This window comes from Oratosquilla oratoria, chromosome 22 (genome assembly GCF_046742065.1).
Source record: "Oratosquilla oratoria isolate Oo_2021 chromosome 22, ASM4674206v1, whole genome shotgun sequence".
In the NCBI taxonomy this organism is placed as follows: domain Eukaryota; kingdom Metazoa; phylum Arthropoda; class Malacostraca; order Stomatopoda; family Squillidae; genus Oratosquilla; species Oratosquilla oratoria.
In genome coordinates, this window is record NC_134798.1 from 51,539,364 (window position 1) to 51,555,823 (window position 16,460).

Genomic DNA, 16,460 nt, shown 5'->3' on the forward strand with positions numbered 1-16,460 from the left:
CCACAAAATCCCAGAAAACAAATGGCGGCCAGCATGGCTCTCACATAACAATTATATACCAAGGGGTTTTTCCTCCTTATAAGAGAAGTAGCCAATTCGGCAAGTACCCTCTCCCATCCACCATTCTTTCCTCTCTCATCTCAACTTCCCTATGGATGAAGGGTCATCCCTATCTCCTGCCCACAGCCCTGGGTCAGAAGCAATGCAGCAAGACACAGTACATCCATAGCAAGGCTGCTTCACTCAATGGACGACCCCCTCTCCATCCTTTCATGTAGAAAATAGAGAAGACAGGGAGACATGAAAAGCACAAGTGAAGAAAGATTAGTAAAAGAGTTGTGGAAAAGGGCTTTGAATAAGAGGGTTATGTCTGTTGAGCAAGGGAAGAGAGAGTGATGAGTGGAGAATGGCTGTGTATAGATGATACCAAGATGCAAAGAAATGAGGGGACAGGGCGAGTAGGGAGTGGTTACACGTGAAAGATATTTTGACACAGCCCAAAGGGATTTCCCTCCCCCAACCCCATCTTTTCACACAACTAACCTACAATTTCACAACATAAGTCTTCTCAAAACAAGACTCACAAGGAAGTTAATACAAACTTTTAAGATTCTGAAGGGAATTGTCGACATCAAATTTAAAAACATTTCCCACAAAATACGAACTGAATGAGATAGATCTCAAGTAGTCATGACAGATTTAATTTGGAAGTAGGTAGAAACAAAGAAGATGCATTGGACTTGTGCAGTAGTTTAAGCCCTAATCTAAAAAATAAAGATAAAAAAGTTACACTTTTATATGCATATACCAAAAAAGCTTTCTCTATAAGTACCAAGTCCACCTCACACCCATAGAAAAAAAAAAAGAAATTGTCCTTTTCTTCATAGCACCTTATGGATGAAGGGTCATACACAAAAATGGTAAATTAAATCCATGATCATAATTATTTTGGCCTTTATTTACAAAAAATACAAGTTTTTTTTCTTGTTCAAAGCCACGAGCAAAAACAAAATGGACAGTTTTTCGCTCAAATATTCTGAAAAATATTAACAAAACATTCATCATAAAATCTTTTAAGTTTCACAATAACCATATTCAGTTCTAAGAAAAAAAAATTAAACATGTAATTCAAGAACCCATAGTGCTTGTTCCCATTATTCTTTCATCTTGTGTTTCTTAGGACTTCCTGTCTTGATGTTCTTAGGAGCTTCTCCTTTGGTATTAGGACTTTTGCCCTGAGCTTTCTTAATTTTTCCATCCTCAAGGCCACTGCTGAATTCAGACATGCTCATGTACTTGGGTAGTATTCCAGACTTTTGCTTCATCACATTGACATTCCTAGTAGAAAAGAAAGAGAGAAAAATACATGCAACTATGAAAAACTTGTACATACATACATATACCAAAGGTTTTTTCCCCCTTACACGGGGGGTAGCCAAAAAAGAAAAAGGCATAGAAAACACTCCCACCCATTCCATTTCCTATATATTCCACTCCCCTCCACCCTCCTCCCTCCCTCTTATCTCGGCACCTCCTGGATGACGGGTCATCCCTGCATCCTGTCCACTGCCCTAGGTCAGAAGCAGTGTCACAAGACACAGCACATCCACAAAAACTTGTACATATAAGTAATCATGAAGCAGATGATATTCTTTTATCCACTCACAATCTCCTTTCATTCACTTCCCTGCTTAACAGGCATTATCACATGCATTCAAGCCCTCTTTACCCTACAATAGGTAAAAGCAAACAAACGCACACACATACGAGAATTTAAGAACCAGATGTTGCGAGATACAGACAAGTCACTACGAGCATAACTCCCATTCCCATATAATACAACTAGGTAAATACACAAAGCTTAGAATATGCAGCAGTGTTGTTGTTATGTTGGCTTAGTCTGTTGAGGGTATCATTAATTTGGTTGAGTCCTGTTTTCTGTAAGAAGTCATGGTACTGGTGCTTTGTTGCCACCTGATATATACCGAGTTTACTGGAATGACCGTTTTGATAGGAAAAAGTGTTAGGACCCCACTTGGTTAATCTCCTTCTGGGAAAAGTGCATATTCAGATGGCATCAAACTGAATTACTGTGGCATGTGGTCATGAAAATTGTTACTGGAAAGTAACCCATATTTGTAGACTGAAAATATGAAATATCACTATGTAAGGATGAATTGGATGCTAGTGAATTGGACCAAGGGCATGGTTCATTAAATTTCAGGCTACAAAGTCCTCTGTAAGGGGCACCACCCTAGCATCCTGACAGGGGGAGTTTGTGATGTTCAATGGAATCATAAGGATGAGAATACACAGCCTGTCTTATATACAAGTAAGCTCCTCAATCCAAAAATCAAGTCTGAAACTAATTAAAAATGCTACGTACATACATCCATATACCAAAGGCTTTCCCCTTGCAAGGGAGGTAGCCAAAAAACAAAGGCATAAAATCCATTCCCACCCATTCCATCCCCGCATACTCCACTCCCATTCACCCCCCTCCCTCCCTCTTATCTTGGTTCCTCCTGGATGACGGGTAATCCTTGCATCGCGCCATATGCCCTGGGTCAGAAGTAGTGTCGGAATACACAGCACATCCACAGCAAGGCAGCTTCATGCACAGACTTGGGAAAATAGAATGTAGGATGAAATTCAACAAATATGAAAATCTATTGTATCATGAACTACTCCAGATTTACCTGTACTTTTCCTTCTTCTCTCTCTTCTCTTTCATTTCCTTCCTGGCTCTCATTGCCGCAGATGCCCCTAGAGCTGACGGTGCCTCTCTAAGACCTGTACTCTTGGCATAGTGTCCCAGGTGTAAAGATTTAAAGTTGAACATCAATCGAACCTCTTTTGGATAAGATGCATAGGACCGTACAAAGGATATGTAGGCTGAAAGGTACAAATAAAGGTGTCAAAAGCAATTCAGTTGGTATTTTTTCTTCCATTTCACCCAACTGTTTAGGTACAGTAGATGTCACCAAAGACATGTCCACAAAAAATGGAAGAGAAAAACATACATTTTCTATAATAATTTGCACTATTAAATACACATACATTTTTTGGCCAGTTCATGAAGATCTTTGTTTTCCAGCAAAATAGTTTCAAACTTCAACTGTAATTTTGTTGCTGCTTCTTCCACAGTATATGCTATAGGCTGTAAGGAAGAAAAAAATCATCATGTACATACTTCATCCATTTTTTTATTTCCACACCTAATTTGCTAGTCTTTCCTCATTCTTTCCATTTGCTCAATCCACCTCCAGACTCGCTGACCTACCCTGTTTGACAGTTCCCTTTCCACCTCTATTTTCTGCCTCAACTCCATAGTGAAAAATGCAATACAATCATAATGTACACACAGTGCTTCCATACCCTTTTCTTTTATAAACCTTTAGTCAATCAGTGTAACTGAATAGAATCATCTAATTCTGAGGTCTTCAGCACTTCTCCCACTACATATAATGAGGTACAACAAACAAATGACTATTCAGGAGATCTATCTATACCCTAAGAACCTTCTTCCTCCTTGTAACGGAGGTAGCCAGCCAAGGCATGCACCCACCCCCACCCATTCTACTCCCATGCAAGGTGAGAGAGGCAAAGAGCAGAGCAGGTGTAAAACAGGGCAGGTGTTTGACAAAGAATTTTGAAAAGCAAAAAAAAAAGGATGTTTTGGAAAGATGTGCAAAGTGACGGGGAGTCAGGCAGAGAAAAAAGTGTGCAAATGGACAGTTGTTAATAAAAGTGGAGATAAAAATATTTCGGGGATTTGTTGAATACAGAGGAGGTTAGGGAGGGTTTGATTATTACAGTGGGATATGTCAGGAATGATATGAGAATATTATGGGTCAATAGGCAGTAGTAACAACAATAATGAATACAATGTTGGTGGTGGTGTGGACTATTGGGTCTTAAACTTTCCAACACTACCTCACTTACTCGACGTTTTGTAAGCTTTTCTGTTGGCATCATCAAAACTTGTAAAACTTTATTCATCTTCACTTCCTCAAGTCTGCAAAATAAAAAACACATTTGCTAAAGAAACTGTCACAGCAACCTATAATATCTTAGCAAATATACAAGATTCACCCCTATTTCCAAATACAGCTGTTTAGAATGTCACTACTTGAGTGAAAGTTCAATCAATATTGAAACAAGTGGAGAAGAAAGACCTGCAAAGAGAGTGGAAGGTAGCCAAAAAGGAAAAGGCATAAAATCATTCCCACCCATTCCATCCCTGAATACACTCCACACCCCTCCACCCTCCCTCTTATCTTAGCACCTCCTGGATGACGGGTCATCCCTGCACCTTGTCCACTGCCCTGGGTCAGAAGCAGTGTCACAAGACACAGCACATCCACAGCAAGGCCGCTTCATTAAATCGGTGACCCCCCCTCTCCGTCCCCCCATGGATGGTTGTGAATGGATGATAAATCGATGCAACCCGAACATATTTAGGATGATCGAACATAAACAGTCCATCAAATATGGACAAGAAAGCTCAGCTGTGTTCCAACATGTTAAACAATTTAAACATTGTTTAGACTGGGACAAAGCTGAGCTTATTGATAAGTCTAGATGTGAGTTCAGGAGAAAAATAGTAGAATCAACTATAATTGAATACCAGCCCAATATGAACATTTCAAAGAGGCAATGGTCCCCAGACATAATTTCAGGACTTTTCATCATCAGCCTATTAGAAAGACATTTGCCTCTTGACCTCACATACGGAGTAGCATTCACTATTCTATTTTTGTATCTACTGAAGAGGATTGCAGTTTGCAATCGAAATATATAGATTCCCGGTCTCCTGGTTTTCATGTGATATTTCTTCTTGCCCTGTAAATTCTGAAGTGGACGAGGGGAAAGGGTTGCCATATAATTGGATCTAAAATCATCCTCCTTTAAACTTGGTATGCAATTATATCTCAAGACTAGGAAAATCAAAGAGTGATGACCTACTTTATGTCATGATCCTGCAGCATTCTGACAAAGGGGACCTCTGCAGGGGCAAGAAAAGCAATTGCAGACCCCTTTGCATTGACGCGTGCAGTGCGACCAACACGATGTACGTAGTCTGCAGCAGTGCAGGCAGCATTATATTGCACAATCCAGTTCACCCTTGGTAGGTCCAGCCCACGTGCAGCCACATCCTGCAAATACAAAATTACTCTCAACAGCCTACAGAAGGTACAACAGTAGAACATCCAAAAGAGAAAATTGTCAAAAAGCCAATATTTTGCTCCAAGAAAACATTTTTGTGTTCTGATAGCTTGGGGTTATGAAATCTCATCCTGTAAAACATGACTGGATAAACCCATTAACACTGTCAATCTACCACCCCATCTACATGAAAAGTATAAAACTAAACTTACCGTACATAACAAAACCCCAGATCCCGACTCTCTAAATTCATTGAATACAGCTGATCGATCCTGAAAAGATAAGAAACAATGTTGAAGAACTATGACCTCATACTGGTGACTGGCCTGAAGCAACACATGACAAGAGACCATGGAAAATAATGAAGGCATCAACTGGACAACAGGTCCACAAGCCACCAAAGTAAACAAACTGCAATCAAATTTTTTTTCTAATACTCACAGGCTGGGTCATGTTGCCATGAAGTTTAAGGAAATTAATGGTGTCACCATCATCCTTTTCCTCTTCTTCCTCCTCCTCATCATCATCATCTTCATCATCCTCATCTTCTTCCCCAGCAAGGACCTTTTCTGCTCTTTTCATTAAAGATGTCTTTTTTGTCTTTTCATGTCCATACCTGAAGACAAACAAGAATATTTTGACAAAAACATGGAATCACTATTATCTTTCAAAAGACTTGTAAGATTTCAGGCCCTCCCAGATATCACTAAAAGAAGAAACTGGACTGTTATCTGTGTTAAACTGGTGTAGGACTTTGTATATCACCAGCTGAAAGTAGTAGAAGGGGAGAAATCACCAATTGTCAGCTTTCCAGATGTGAAAAGCTGCAAGAAATACAGATGAAGTTGATAGAAATCATAAGTCCAGCCCTCAACCCTACTCACCCACCTCATTACATCACACAAGCACAACAAACTGGAAAAAAACAGCAGCAGCATACTACTCAAGCATTTACAACCTACCATCAATACCACACAAAAACACATCCACACTCAGATCACAAAACAAGCACTTCAACACCCTCACCCCAACATCAGTCACTCAGAAAAGTCCCTCCCAAGAGGAGGAAAAACCACACTAGCACACTTGCATTCAGGTAACCATCCAGCACTAAGGCAGTAGCAGCAGCACAGAATAGGCCTGGCTACAGAAACAAACTGCCCCAGAAGCAACCATCACACAGAGGACACTAAACACCTCACCTTACATTCCCACACATTAGCCATACCGAGGTAACAATATTTCTTCCTTGAGTGATATGAACCAATACAGTGGCTGTTACCAGTTCCCTGAGAGCTGTGGGTCTCTTAGTCAACAGATTGAGTGACTTGATTGCTATGCTTATATGTATGTATATACATATGAATGCGTGTATGGATCATATGTATGTATATACATATACTGAATGGTTCCCAGTGAACAGATTAATATCTTTTCAACCACAAATCACTTTTAATTCTATGCCATCGCAATCAAGACTGAGAGTCGCTCGAAGGAGGCATACGTTGGAAATTGAAACGTAGTTGAGTCGAGGACTCAAACTCAGCTCACCCGTGACAAAGCGGCAGTGACTTAGCCCTATACGCTATCTCTGTTGATAGCGTATTGGGCTAAGTCACTGCCGCTTTGTCACGGGTGAGCTGAGTTTGAGCCCTTGGCTTGACCACGTTTCAATTTCCAACATATGCCTCCTTCGAGCGACTCTCAGTCTCAACTGCGATGGCATGGAATTAAAAGTGATTTGTGGTTGAAAAGATATTAATATGTATGCATGCTCTACGAAGGAAAAGGGATGAGTGAAATGAAAATGAAAGGGGTCAGAGTGTCACTCCCAATTTCCCTAGCCGCCTTACAAGTGCAACATGATACAAACAATTCAACTAATTTTTCACTTTCATTACTCTGTAAAGAATCATTTTCTTAACATCTGTATGAAAACAAGGACATAGAATGTGTACATTAGTGGTTATAAATCCATAAAAAAGCAAGATACCCCAAGTGAGATCTTATTATAGAAATGGTTAAGATTGGAAGAAAGGGTTCTTACCTCGACAAAACAGCTTTGAACAAGGCTGTGTGGTAATCTACCATGTCCTGGGTTGACATGAACACGATCATTTTCCTTTCTTTGCCAAACTGTAAATCAAGAATTACAAATATCAATACCTATAAAGGGCTAATTTAGGGGTACTGATACTGAACATTAGTAATACATTCAGTTTGTTTATTTATTTATTTCATTTCTTTATATACCAGGGACTTCTTTCTCCTTATATGGGAAGTAGCCAAGTCAAAGGCATGCACCCATTCCACCATCCTTGTTCCCCTCTTTTCTTAGCTCCTTAGCTAAGAAAGTATTACATACATACATACATATACCAAGGCTTTTTTCCCCTTACAAGGGAGGTAGCCAAAAAGAAAAAGGCATAAACTCATTCCCACCCATTCCATCCCTAGATACACTCCACTCCCCTCCACCCTCCCTACCATCTTAGCACCTCCTGGATGACGGGTCATCCCTGCACCTTGTCCACTGCCCTGGGTCAGAGGCAGTGTCGCAAGGCACAGCACATCCACAGCAAGGCCGCTTCATAAATTCGGCGACCCCCCTCTCCGTCCCCCCATGCATAAAAAGGAGATGACAGGGAGAAATCCCTTCGGGCTGCATCAAATTTTGCTCACACATACTACCTCACCCGCCATCCCCCCACCAATAATTAATACACAGATACCAAAAGACCCTTTCCCTCTTATATGGGGTGTGGCCAAGTCAAAGCATTCAACCATCCAACATCAATCCCTTACCCATCCAGAAACACATTTAGTTGCCTTATACAACATGCATGGGAGTGGTGGAATTATTCTTCCCACCACCACATGGGGATCAGAGAAGGAAGAGCTAGTCACAGAAGTGGTAAAGAATAGGTTAAAGGGCACAGTAGTAGTTCAATAACATCTCCACATTCATTTATAAACAAGACAATTAATATAAACAAGACTTTAATATAAATGAATGCTGTATGGCTCTGGTCAATAGGGGTACCCTAAACAGTCCCTAAAATATTGACTGCACGCCTAGAGTTTTACTGACTGGAAACCTGTAGCCCTACAATAAATGGCGATGGTTCTCTGGTCCTCCCAAAAGATCTCTCTAGAAACTTTGGAATCTTGCCTATGTTAGTGTGGAACTACTTCTACATCACCAACTGTGGGAGGAAAGAAGCAGATGCCAGCTTCCAGCTCTCATGTGAAAATACTGAAGAAATGCAGTTCAAGTTGATGGCGAGATATCTTTGGTCCACTTCTTAGACTGCACCTTAAAGTTGCACCTCTTGATGGAAGTGAGGATGTCAATGAGTCTTTAAAGATGGACAGTAGGGAGACGATTCTCTCAGATGTCTGTCTTGCAGGACCACCACCACTTGCAAGTACATATATACATATACTAAGGGCTTTTTCCCCCCTTACAAGGGGGTGTAGCCAAAAGTCAAAAGGCATAATTCCACTTCCACCCATTTCATCCCCAACCACTCCACTTCCATTCACCACCCCTCCCTCACTCCTGTTCGTGGTTCCTCCTGGATGACGGGTCATCCCTGCCTCTCACCCAATGCCTGAATTCAACTTGAATTCAGTGAATGAATGAATTCAACTTGCAAGTAACCATAATTATTTCCATATGTTGACTGATGCCAAAGACCCCATGGTCATAGATCCCAGAGCCCATGGTCACATGTTGAACAAGCCAAAATATGCACAAGTCACAGGAAATAAGAAAAGAAGGTAAAGATTAAGGCAGTGACCTGTTCTATAAGAAGGGTGCACCAGTAATGAACAGGAACTATTACTGAAAAAGTGAGGGTGCAAATGAAGAAATATCAGAAGAATTCTCATCCATTTTGCATTACAGCAAATACAAAAGTATCTGAAAGTGGATATACAAGGTGTTACCACAAAGTCACTACTACAGCAGATCCGATGACTTACGCGGCATTTCAAGAGGATGAAGGCAGCCAGGCACACTAGCCTCAGCTTTGCTGGCACCAACAGGTAGAAATGAGACAGGTTCTCTGGTGTCACTAACGTTTCCCCCTTCAGACTTCCGTCAACATCACTCACGTCCACGATCTTGGGGTTCTGCAAACTCATACCTTGAGGAAAGGAAAAGATACACAATAACTATCCAACTTGTTCCACCCATTACTGGGTACATAGTTCCCATGCATGTATGTACAACATACAGACATGAAGCACTTAATCCCTCTGAAAAAGAGCTGGCAAACTCTGAATATATTTTGCCTTTACTTTACATGGGAGAAAAATATGAAAAGGGTTCCCATGCATAGGAATAATATCCACCAATAAGGAAAGGAAAGGGGAAAAAAAAAAAAAGAGCCTCATAAAAAGTTTAGCTCCTTTGCTTTGGAGATTTTTCATGAATTCAATAAAATCATCTTTTACAAAAACAAAGCAATAAAAGCTAAGACTGGTGCTCAAGACAATTAAAGCTGGAAAGCACGTAATGAAGGGATACATTTAACAATTTTCTGAGAAACAGTGTGTGCCAATTCCTGACACCAGCTGATTCTAATCAGATGAGTGAGTGCCCTAAACTCTGATGGGTTAACCACCAATTGAATAAAACTACCCTGCATTAACCATAAAATTTCTGTAAGTTATGGCACAGGGCTGAGAGACAAAACATGTAACATTCAATAAAGAGGACAAGCTGAAGATTTATTTCAGTTATGTGGCCTTGGTATTAAAAAGCCTCTAATTATAATTATCTGTGCTATAAAATGAAAATGAATTATCAAGAGCTGCCAAACCCACCTGCTAATTTTTCAACACCTGATGTTAGAGTGGCTGACAGCATCACCGTCTGTCTTGTGTATGTGATGCTCTTCTGCTGCTCAGCAACAGCTTCCATTATGCTTAAAAAAAAAAATAAACAAGACAATTAAAAACTGGAACAAAGTTATAACACATGTACAAATATGAAAGGGCTTTTTCCCCCATTAACCCCTTCGATACGATGACGCCTACGTAGGCGTAATGAGGAGCAAGTGGGTAGGCGAGGATGCCAATGTCGGCGTCTTGATTATATTGTAGTTGTATCTGCATGACCCCCATACTCTGTAAACTGTCTTCATTATATTTTCTATGGTTATAAAAATTCATGGGTGAAAGAGAACGAGCAATACAGCGGTAACTTTATTTTTTATAATGCGAGTATTATGACACAACATCACATGTCTGGCAGCTAATGCTGCCCACGAGATTTTGGCCCAGAGTGAAGGGGTTAAAAGAGGAGTGGCCAAGTCAGAGCATACACCCATCCAAAACCCATTCACTCACTCCCATCTTAGCACCTTATGGATGAGGGTCCTCCCTGATCATGACACCATTGGGGTCAAAGGTTGAGACAAAGTGCCTCCACAGCAGGACATGACAGTTGAAGCTAGTTTAACTCGTACCACTTTATTACGTGGAGACATCACCCCCCATCACTCCCCTTGTCCACCAAAGAAAGTTTACATAACTGACAAGAACATCACCTCGGGCTATAACCTTTCTTAATTCATTTACAACTACTCTCCAGTCACTCCCATTTTTTGCACTCCATCTTCCTTGCTTGAAAACAATTTTTCTTGCATCTAATGCCCCTGTCACCAAGTCCATCCTCCTTCTTAGTCTTCCTCTCAAATTTACTCTTATCTTTTACATTCCAAACTTTTTGCTATTGTTGTTGTTGTTGTTGGAGTGGGTGCTTGCCTTTGGAAAGCCCTTGGTAAAGAGATAGATTATTCAATCTTCCAAAGGAATGGCAGATGTAAGTTGGGAAGTGTTTAATGGAGAAATTTGAAGAAAAAAAATTCAGAAGTTGAAATACTGAAAGGTGGGATGGGTTGGGTAAAGGAGAAAGTTACGGGTGCAGATGACCTGATGTTAAAGGAAGTGACAACAGTATGGGGAAGATGACTACAGTAGTATGCTGCTGCTTTTCTTTTATTCTATTGGTTGAGCTTGAGTTATGTAATGAGATGGAGGGTTGGGACTAAACACTCATGCAATGAATTGTGTGCCTATCATTTTCAGTTCTTGTTCTATGGGGAGGAATTTTTTTTTTTTCGCATTCGACCTTGATATGGACCAAAAGGTCTCTTGTCGGCATGCTCTGCCTTTGTAATCCCTTTGTAAATGTTCTATTGGAGTTTTGGTACACATATATGTACTTGACCCTATCTAGTTTTGGTGTACATATATGTAATTGACCCTGTCTCAACAAACTTTCAATACATTTTATAACTAGTCATTTATTTCTATTGGTGCCAGATGATTTTATCCAGCTCATGGAAAACCACCCTGGGGCAAAAGGGTTGGTGGGCTATATAGGAACTACCACTCCCTAGTCTATGGGTCCTACCCTCTTGCAAGAACCTTACCTGGTTATACTTTGCTCATAGCCCATGTCCAGCAACCGATCTGCTTCATCAATTATCAGGTACTTCAGTTTTTCAAGACTAAGAGACTTGGTATGGTGAATGTGGTCTATTAGTCTCCCTGGGGTAGCTATGAGGATGTTGACTCCCTTTCTTAAGCGAGATTTCTCTGCTTTCTTCTTTTCTCCTCCTATCAGGTATCCGGGCACAACCCATACACAAGACTATTGGGAAGAGAGAAGGTGACAGTGGAACTACATAATAGTACCTGTCTTACTGGCTAACCTCTTTACAAAGGGGCAAAAGGCCATTGGTATACATTATGAGCAAAACACCGATTATCATTTCCTGACAGGTTTCAAAATAAATTTAAAGCTTTCTTTTACAAATTTATGATGGTCCATTAAAATGCTAATGAGCCATAGTGTTCCATAATCAGAGACATAAGGAAAAATAATTATAGGAAACCACAGGATTCAAACTGTGGTCAGTATAAGCCCAACATGAAAATGCCCTAACTAGCAATTCAGTAAAGATCCAAATGGGATTTTGCATTGCAAATAAGATCAGTAATGATTCATTTAATACAAGAGATTGTTTCTAAACTCTAAAAGGAAACCAAAACTACAAACCTTGCACAATTTCTCAAACCACTGATAACTCTGCAATGCTAACTCTCGAGTAGGCACAATGACTAATGCATACATTCCATCTGCCCTATTGACTCGAGGATTATGCTGAAAAGGGAGAAAAAATAAATAAATAAAATCAAGCAAGCAATTTTACTACTGAACAGTTCACACAAAGCTAAAGAAAATGGCCCAGTGGAAGGTGTTCATGAGAATTGTATAACACCTTCTCCTGCTGTTGGAGATTCATACAGCTGAATAAAACATCCCAACAAATAACAGAACAAAGGCACAAGTGCCACTTGGAATGGATGGGGTTAAGGTGAATAAAATTGTGAGGTGCTAACTAGTTCATCCCTATGTACACAGATGTGCCTACTTACATTCATGAGGTTGTGAATGACTGGGAGTGCATAGGTGAGGGTTTTGCCAGACCCTGTCTGTGATTTGATGAGTGCATCCTTCCCTTCCAGAATGTGAGGAATACTTAGTTGTTGTACCATTGTCATTGATGTAAATCCAAGCTTCTCCACATTAGATACCTGTGTGCAAAACACTGTCATAATACTAACATAGGCAACAATATTTACAGTAATAATTCAAAGGTGGCCATGTCTGTTTTTCAAATAAATCTTAAGTGCTGGATTAAATTTATGCAAATAGCAAGTATTTATATACCTATCACTCAAAAATTACAAACATTTAAACAAAATTGGCCTGGAAACATATATGAAATTCTACTGATGCAACCATCATATAGGAGGCAGAGCACATCACACTAGTCATGCACTACAAGCAGCTCCACAAAATTTCTTGAATGAGCAACTTATAAGGAGAACTGGTGGCCAGGGTCAGTCTCCTAAGAACCAATGGTCTCACAGTGAAAGAAAGATACATGAATAAACACACAATGATACTCACAATCTGCTTGGCAACTGGAAGACTATTAAATGCATTTTCTGAGAAGACTTTTTCACTAACTGGAGTAATGTCTACTGGTGGCACAAAAGGTATCTCTGGGTTTCCGGAGAAAAGGGAGGTGAATCCCTCCCTCTTCTGCCCTTCATGGCCCTCTTCAGTCTTGGATCCATCATCTCTGTGGGGGCGTTTCTTTACCTGACCTCCTGCATCATCTTCAATGGGCCTTTTTGTAGGCAGTGGTGCTTCAGGCTTCTTTAAGGAATAGAAAAGAAAACAATAGTAGTGCTTCTGACTAAGGAATAGAAAAGAAAATAATGGTAGCAATGACTAGCCTTGAATTTCCTTGACTGAAAACCAGCCACCCAATTGTAATCAATGATGGTCTTCAGCAGACCTTCCCGTACATCTTTTCCAGGAAGACGCATTGAACTGATAGTTGTGTTATAAGGTTAACATCTTGCTAATCATTTGTCAATCCTCTTTGCTCACACCTTTCTGTCTATTCTCAGGTCAGTTGATCAATCTATTGCCTCCAAGTCACTCTCACATGAGACCCACAGCCGTGTAGTGAATGGGTGTCTAGTCACCCAGTGTCGTCATCCACATTAAATATATGAAGGGGAAATGTGGAAGGTAAGTGTCTCATATTATTTTAGAAATTAACCTGTGCCATTATTACTTATCTGTGGCAGTTTTGTTTTGAGAAATTTCATAGAAAAAGAAATAGATCTTAGAAAATAAAAAAACACACTTCTGAACTTTTCCATATGTACCTAGGTTGGGTTGTGTTACATTAGGTTAGGTCAAGTTAGATTATGTTTGGCTGATTAAGGTAATTCATTTCTCACTCAAGGATGTCAGACATCAATATTTCATATTTCATTTGTGCAATTATGGCATTAATTCTACCAAAATTCACGCATTTTCCTACCAATCCCCAGTCGGAAGTGGCTCCCTAAAAGAAATTAAAATGAGCAACATCAGATTCGCATAACTTGCTCTATGAATTAAAACATTGATTTCTCACATCTTTTGATTGGGGATAGAGTAGACTTCTCTGGCAATTTCATAACATAACCTCCTTCCCAACATGTTCCATGCCTATATGAAAAAGCCAAAATCAAGAGTAACAATGATGACAGTTCTCTAAAATATTAATATTTCCTTGGTTAGGTTGAGTTGGAACAGGTTATTACCACCACCCAATAAACCTTTCCGGTCAATTTATAGTTTCACCCAACCATAGAATTTGATATGTGGCTTATGTGTTTCTGGTGAGAAATGTTGTGATATGAACGATGGTGTACATCATTTCCGTCACAAATGCGTACTTTTGAAGTAATTAAGTATTGAAGTTATGCACTTATGCCTACATCTCCCGAACGATCTGGGGGGACGTGTGGGAAATCGGGGTTTTTGGGTGGGGAAGACTAATAAATGGAGTAATGCACATTGCCAAACAGGTGTAAAATGAAGAAGAATAAAGAAACCCATAAAAAAACAAAAATATCCCATATCGGCGGGTAGCACAAGCGGCGCCATGTTTGTTTACTAAAGATTGTAAATATTTGTGAGCAGAAACACTAGATTAGCCGCTCGCACAAGACTTGGTGACCGTAAAGTAAAGTAACCTACCTAACCTAACCTAACGGAGGTAATGTTAGTTTACGGTTAGGAAGTCTTGCGCAGCTGGAGTGGACTTTGCTAAGTGTGACAGATCTAGCGAGACATTTTTCGAATCGGTAAAAACAAAGATGGCTACCTTTGGACTACGGCCCTAAAATGTGATTTTTAAGTTGTTTTTTTATTCTTTAAGTGTTTTTGTTCATTTTATACCTGTTTTGGAACACACATTACTCCATTTATTAGTCTTCCCCACCCAAAAAACCCTGATTTCCCACACGTCCCCCCAGATCGTTCGGGAGATGTAGGCATAAGTGCATAACTTCAATACTTAATTACTTCAAAAGTACACATTTGCGACAGAAATGATGTACACCATCGTTCATATCACAACATTTCTCACCAGAAACACATAAGCCACATATCAAATTCTATGGTTGGGTGAAACTATAAATTGTCCACATTTACCATTTTCAAAACATTACTATACTGCAGATATAACCTGCCAAATTTAACGTTAATTTCCAACATTAACAAGCAAAACGTTGTACCAATAAAGGTTTCAATCTCACATGGTGTTGATTCTCACAGTCTTGTCGGCTTTTGCCTTTGTTTCAACATTATCTTGTCAACATATCTCAAGAGCATTGTGTAACTCACTAACTGGTATGATTACCATACAAAATTCTAAATTCTGTATTTACCCCATAGTAGTCCTACATATAAACAATACTCACATAAATGTACCTACACATATCCAATCCAAACTTTATCTCTGATCAACAAAACAATACCTGGCCTTTTACCCACCAAAAACAGCCATGCAGTGAAAATAGCGCATTGTGTTATGCCTGGTCACCCTACGGTGAAAACAGTCTTTTGGATAGAAAACATATTTTATGATATTGCATTGTTATATGAGATCCTTACAGAATATAAACGTCAATAGGTCATAACAGTGTTATCCACACTGACAGTAAAATTACCTTTGGGGTCTTTTCTTCATATTCTCTGAAGTTGAGAACTAAACTTGATTGCGTTTCCTCGACCATAATTATATAGGTAAATTCAGCATAGACACATATACATCAGTAACGTCATGGTTATACTTGATGGCAATGTTGTGATTTCAATTCAAGAGAAATTCCCATGCGTCTCATGAACAGTGCATACGAATAATTCAATATTTGATGTTTTTGCTCTTTCCTAATACCACACACCGCTATGGCCAACACACGTGTTGTGTTTACTTCTAGAGCTGTTTTGTTTTTGTTTTGGGAGTGAAGGCATAGTAAATATAACAGCGATTTTAGCCTTTTTAAATGCATATACGTATGCAGTGATGTGCCGCTTGAATAGTGAAAAAAATACCGAAAATAGACCAGTAGATATAAAAAAAAATAATTAATATTTTTCTGACAATGGAAATATTGTCCGACAGATTTTTATCATTCTGTTATTCGCTTCCATTGCAATAAAATCTAACGCAAAGCATAAGTCGTGACTTAAATATTACAGCGTAAGTCCCAGAAAACAAAAACTTAAAAAATAGGTAGTAGTTCCATCATATATTTTCAATAACAAATCCATTTTCCCGGTTCTTTCAAAATTGTAGGAGACTTGCTGACTGAAAAGCGTGAGTGCAGGGCAGTTTAGGATAAGGTGGTACGTGCCT

The 16,460-nt window shown here is 39.6% G+C and overlaps 1 protein-coding gene across 1 annotated transcript; it reads right to left on the bottom strand.

The window, feature by feature from the left end:
- Positions 1 to 939: 939 nt before the first annotated feature.
- On the bottom strand, positions 940 to 16,051 carry LOC143037582 (ATP-dependent DNA helicase DDX31). The gene is made up of 15 exons (XM_076206019.1): positions 15,772 to 16,051; positions 13,163 to 13,414; positions 12,625 to 12,783; positions 12,245 to 12,349; positions 11,616 to 11,836; positions 10,003 to 10,103; positions 9,157 to 9,320; positions 7,217 to 7,305; positions 5,611 to 5,785; positions 5,382 to 5,441; positions 4,969 to 5,159; positions 3,946 to 4,018; positions 3,061 to 3,160; positions 2,700 to 2,895; positions 940 to 1,338 (listed from the first exon to the last, which is right to left on the bottom strand). The coding sequence occupies exons 1-15, from the start codon at positions 15,835 to 15,837 to the stop codon at positions 1,155 to 1,157; spliced, it is 2,136 nt and encodes a 711-aa protein (XP_076062134.1). The 5' UTR covers positions 15,838 to 16,051; the 3' UTR covers positions 940 to 1,154.
- Between the last annotated feature and the right edge of the window lie 409 nt (positions 16,052 to 16,460).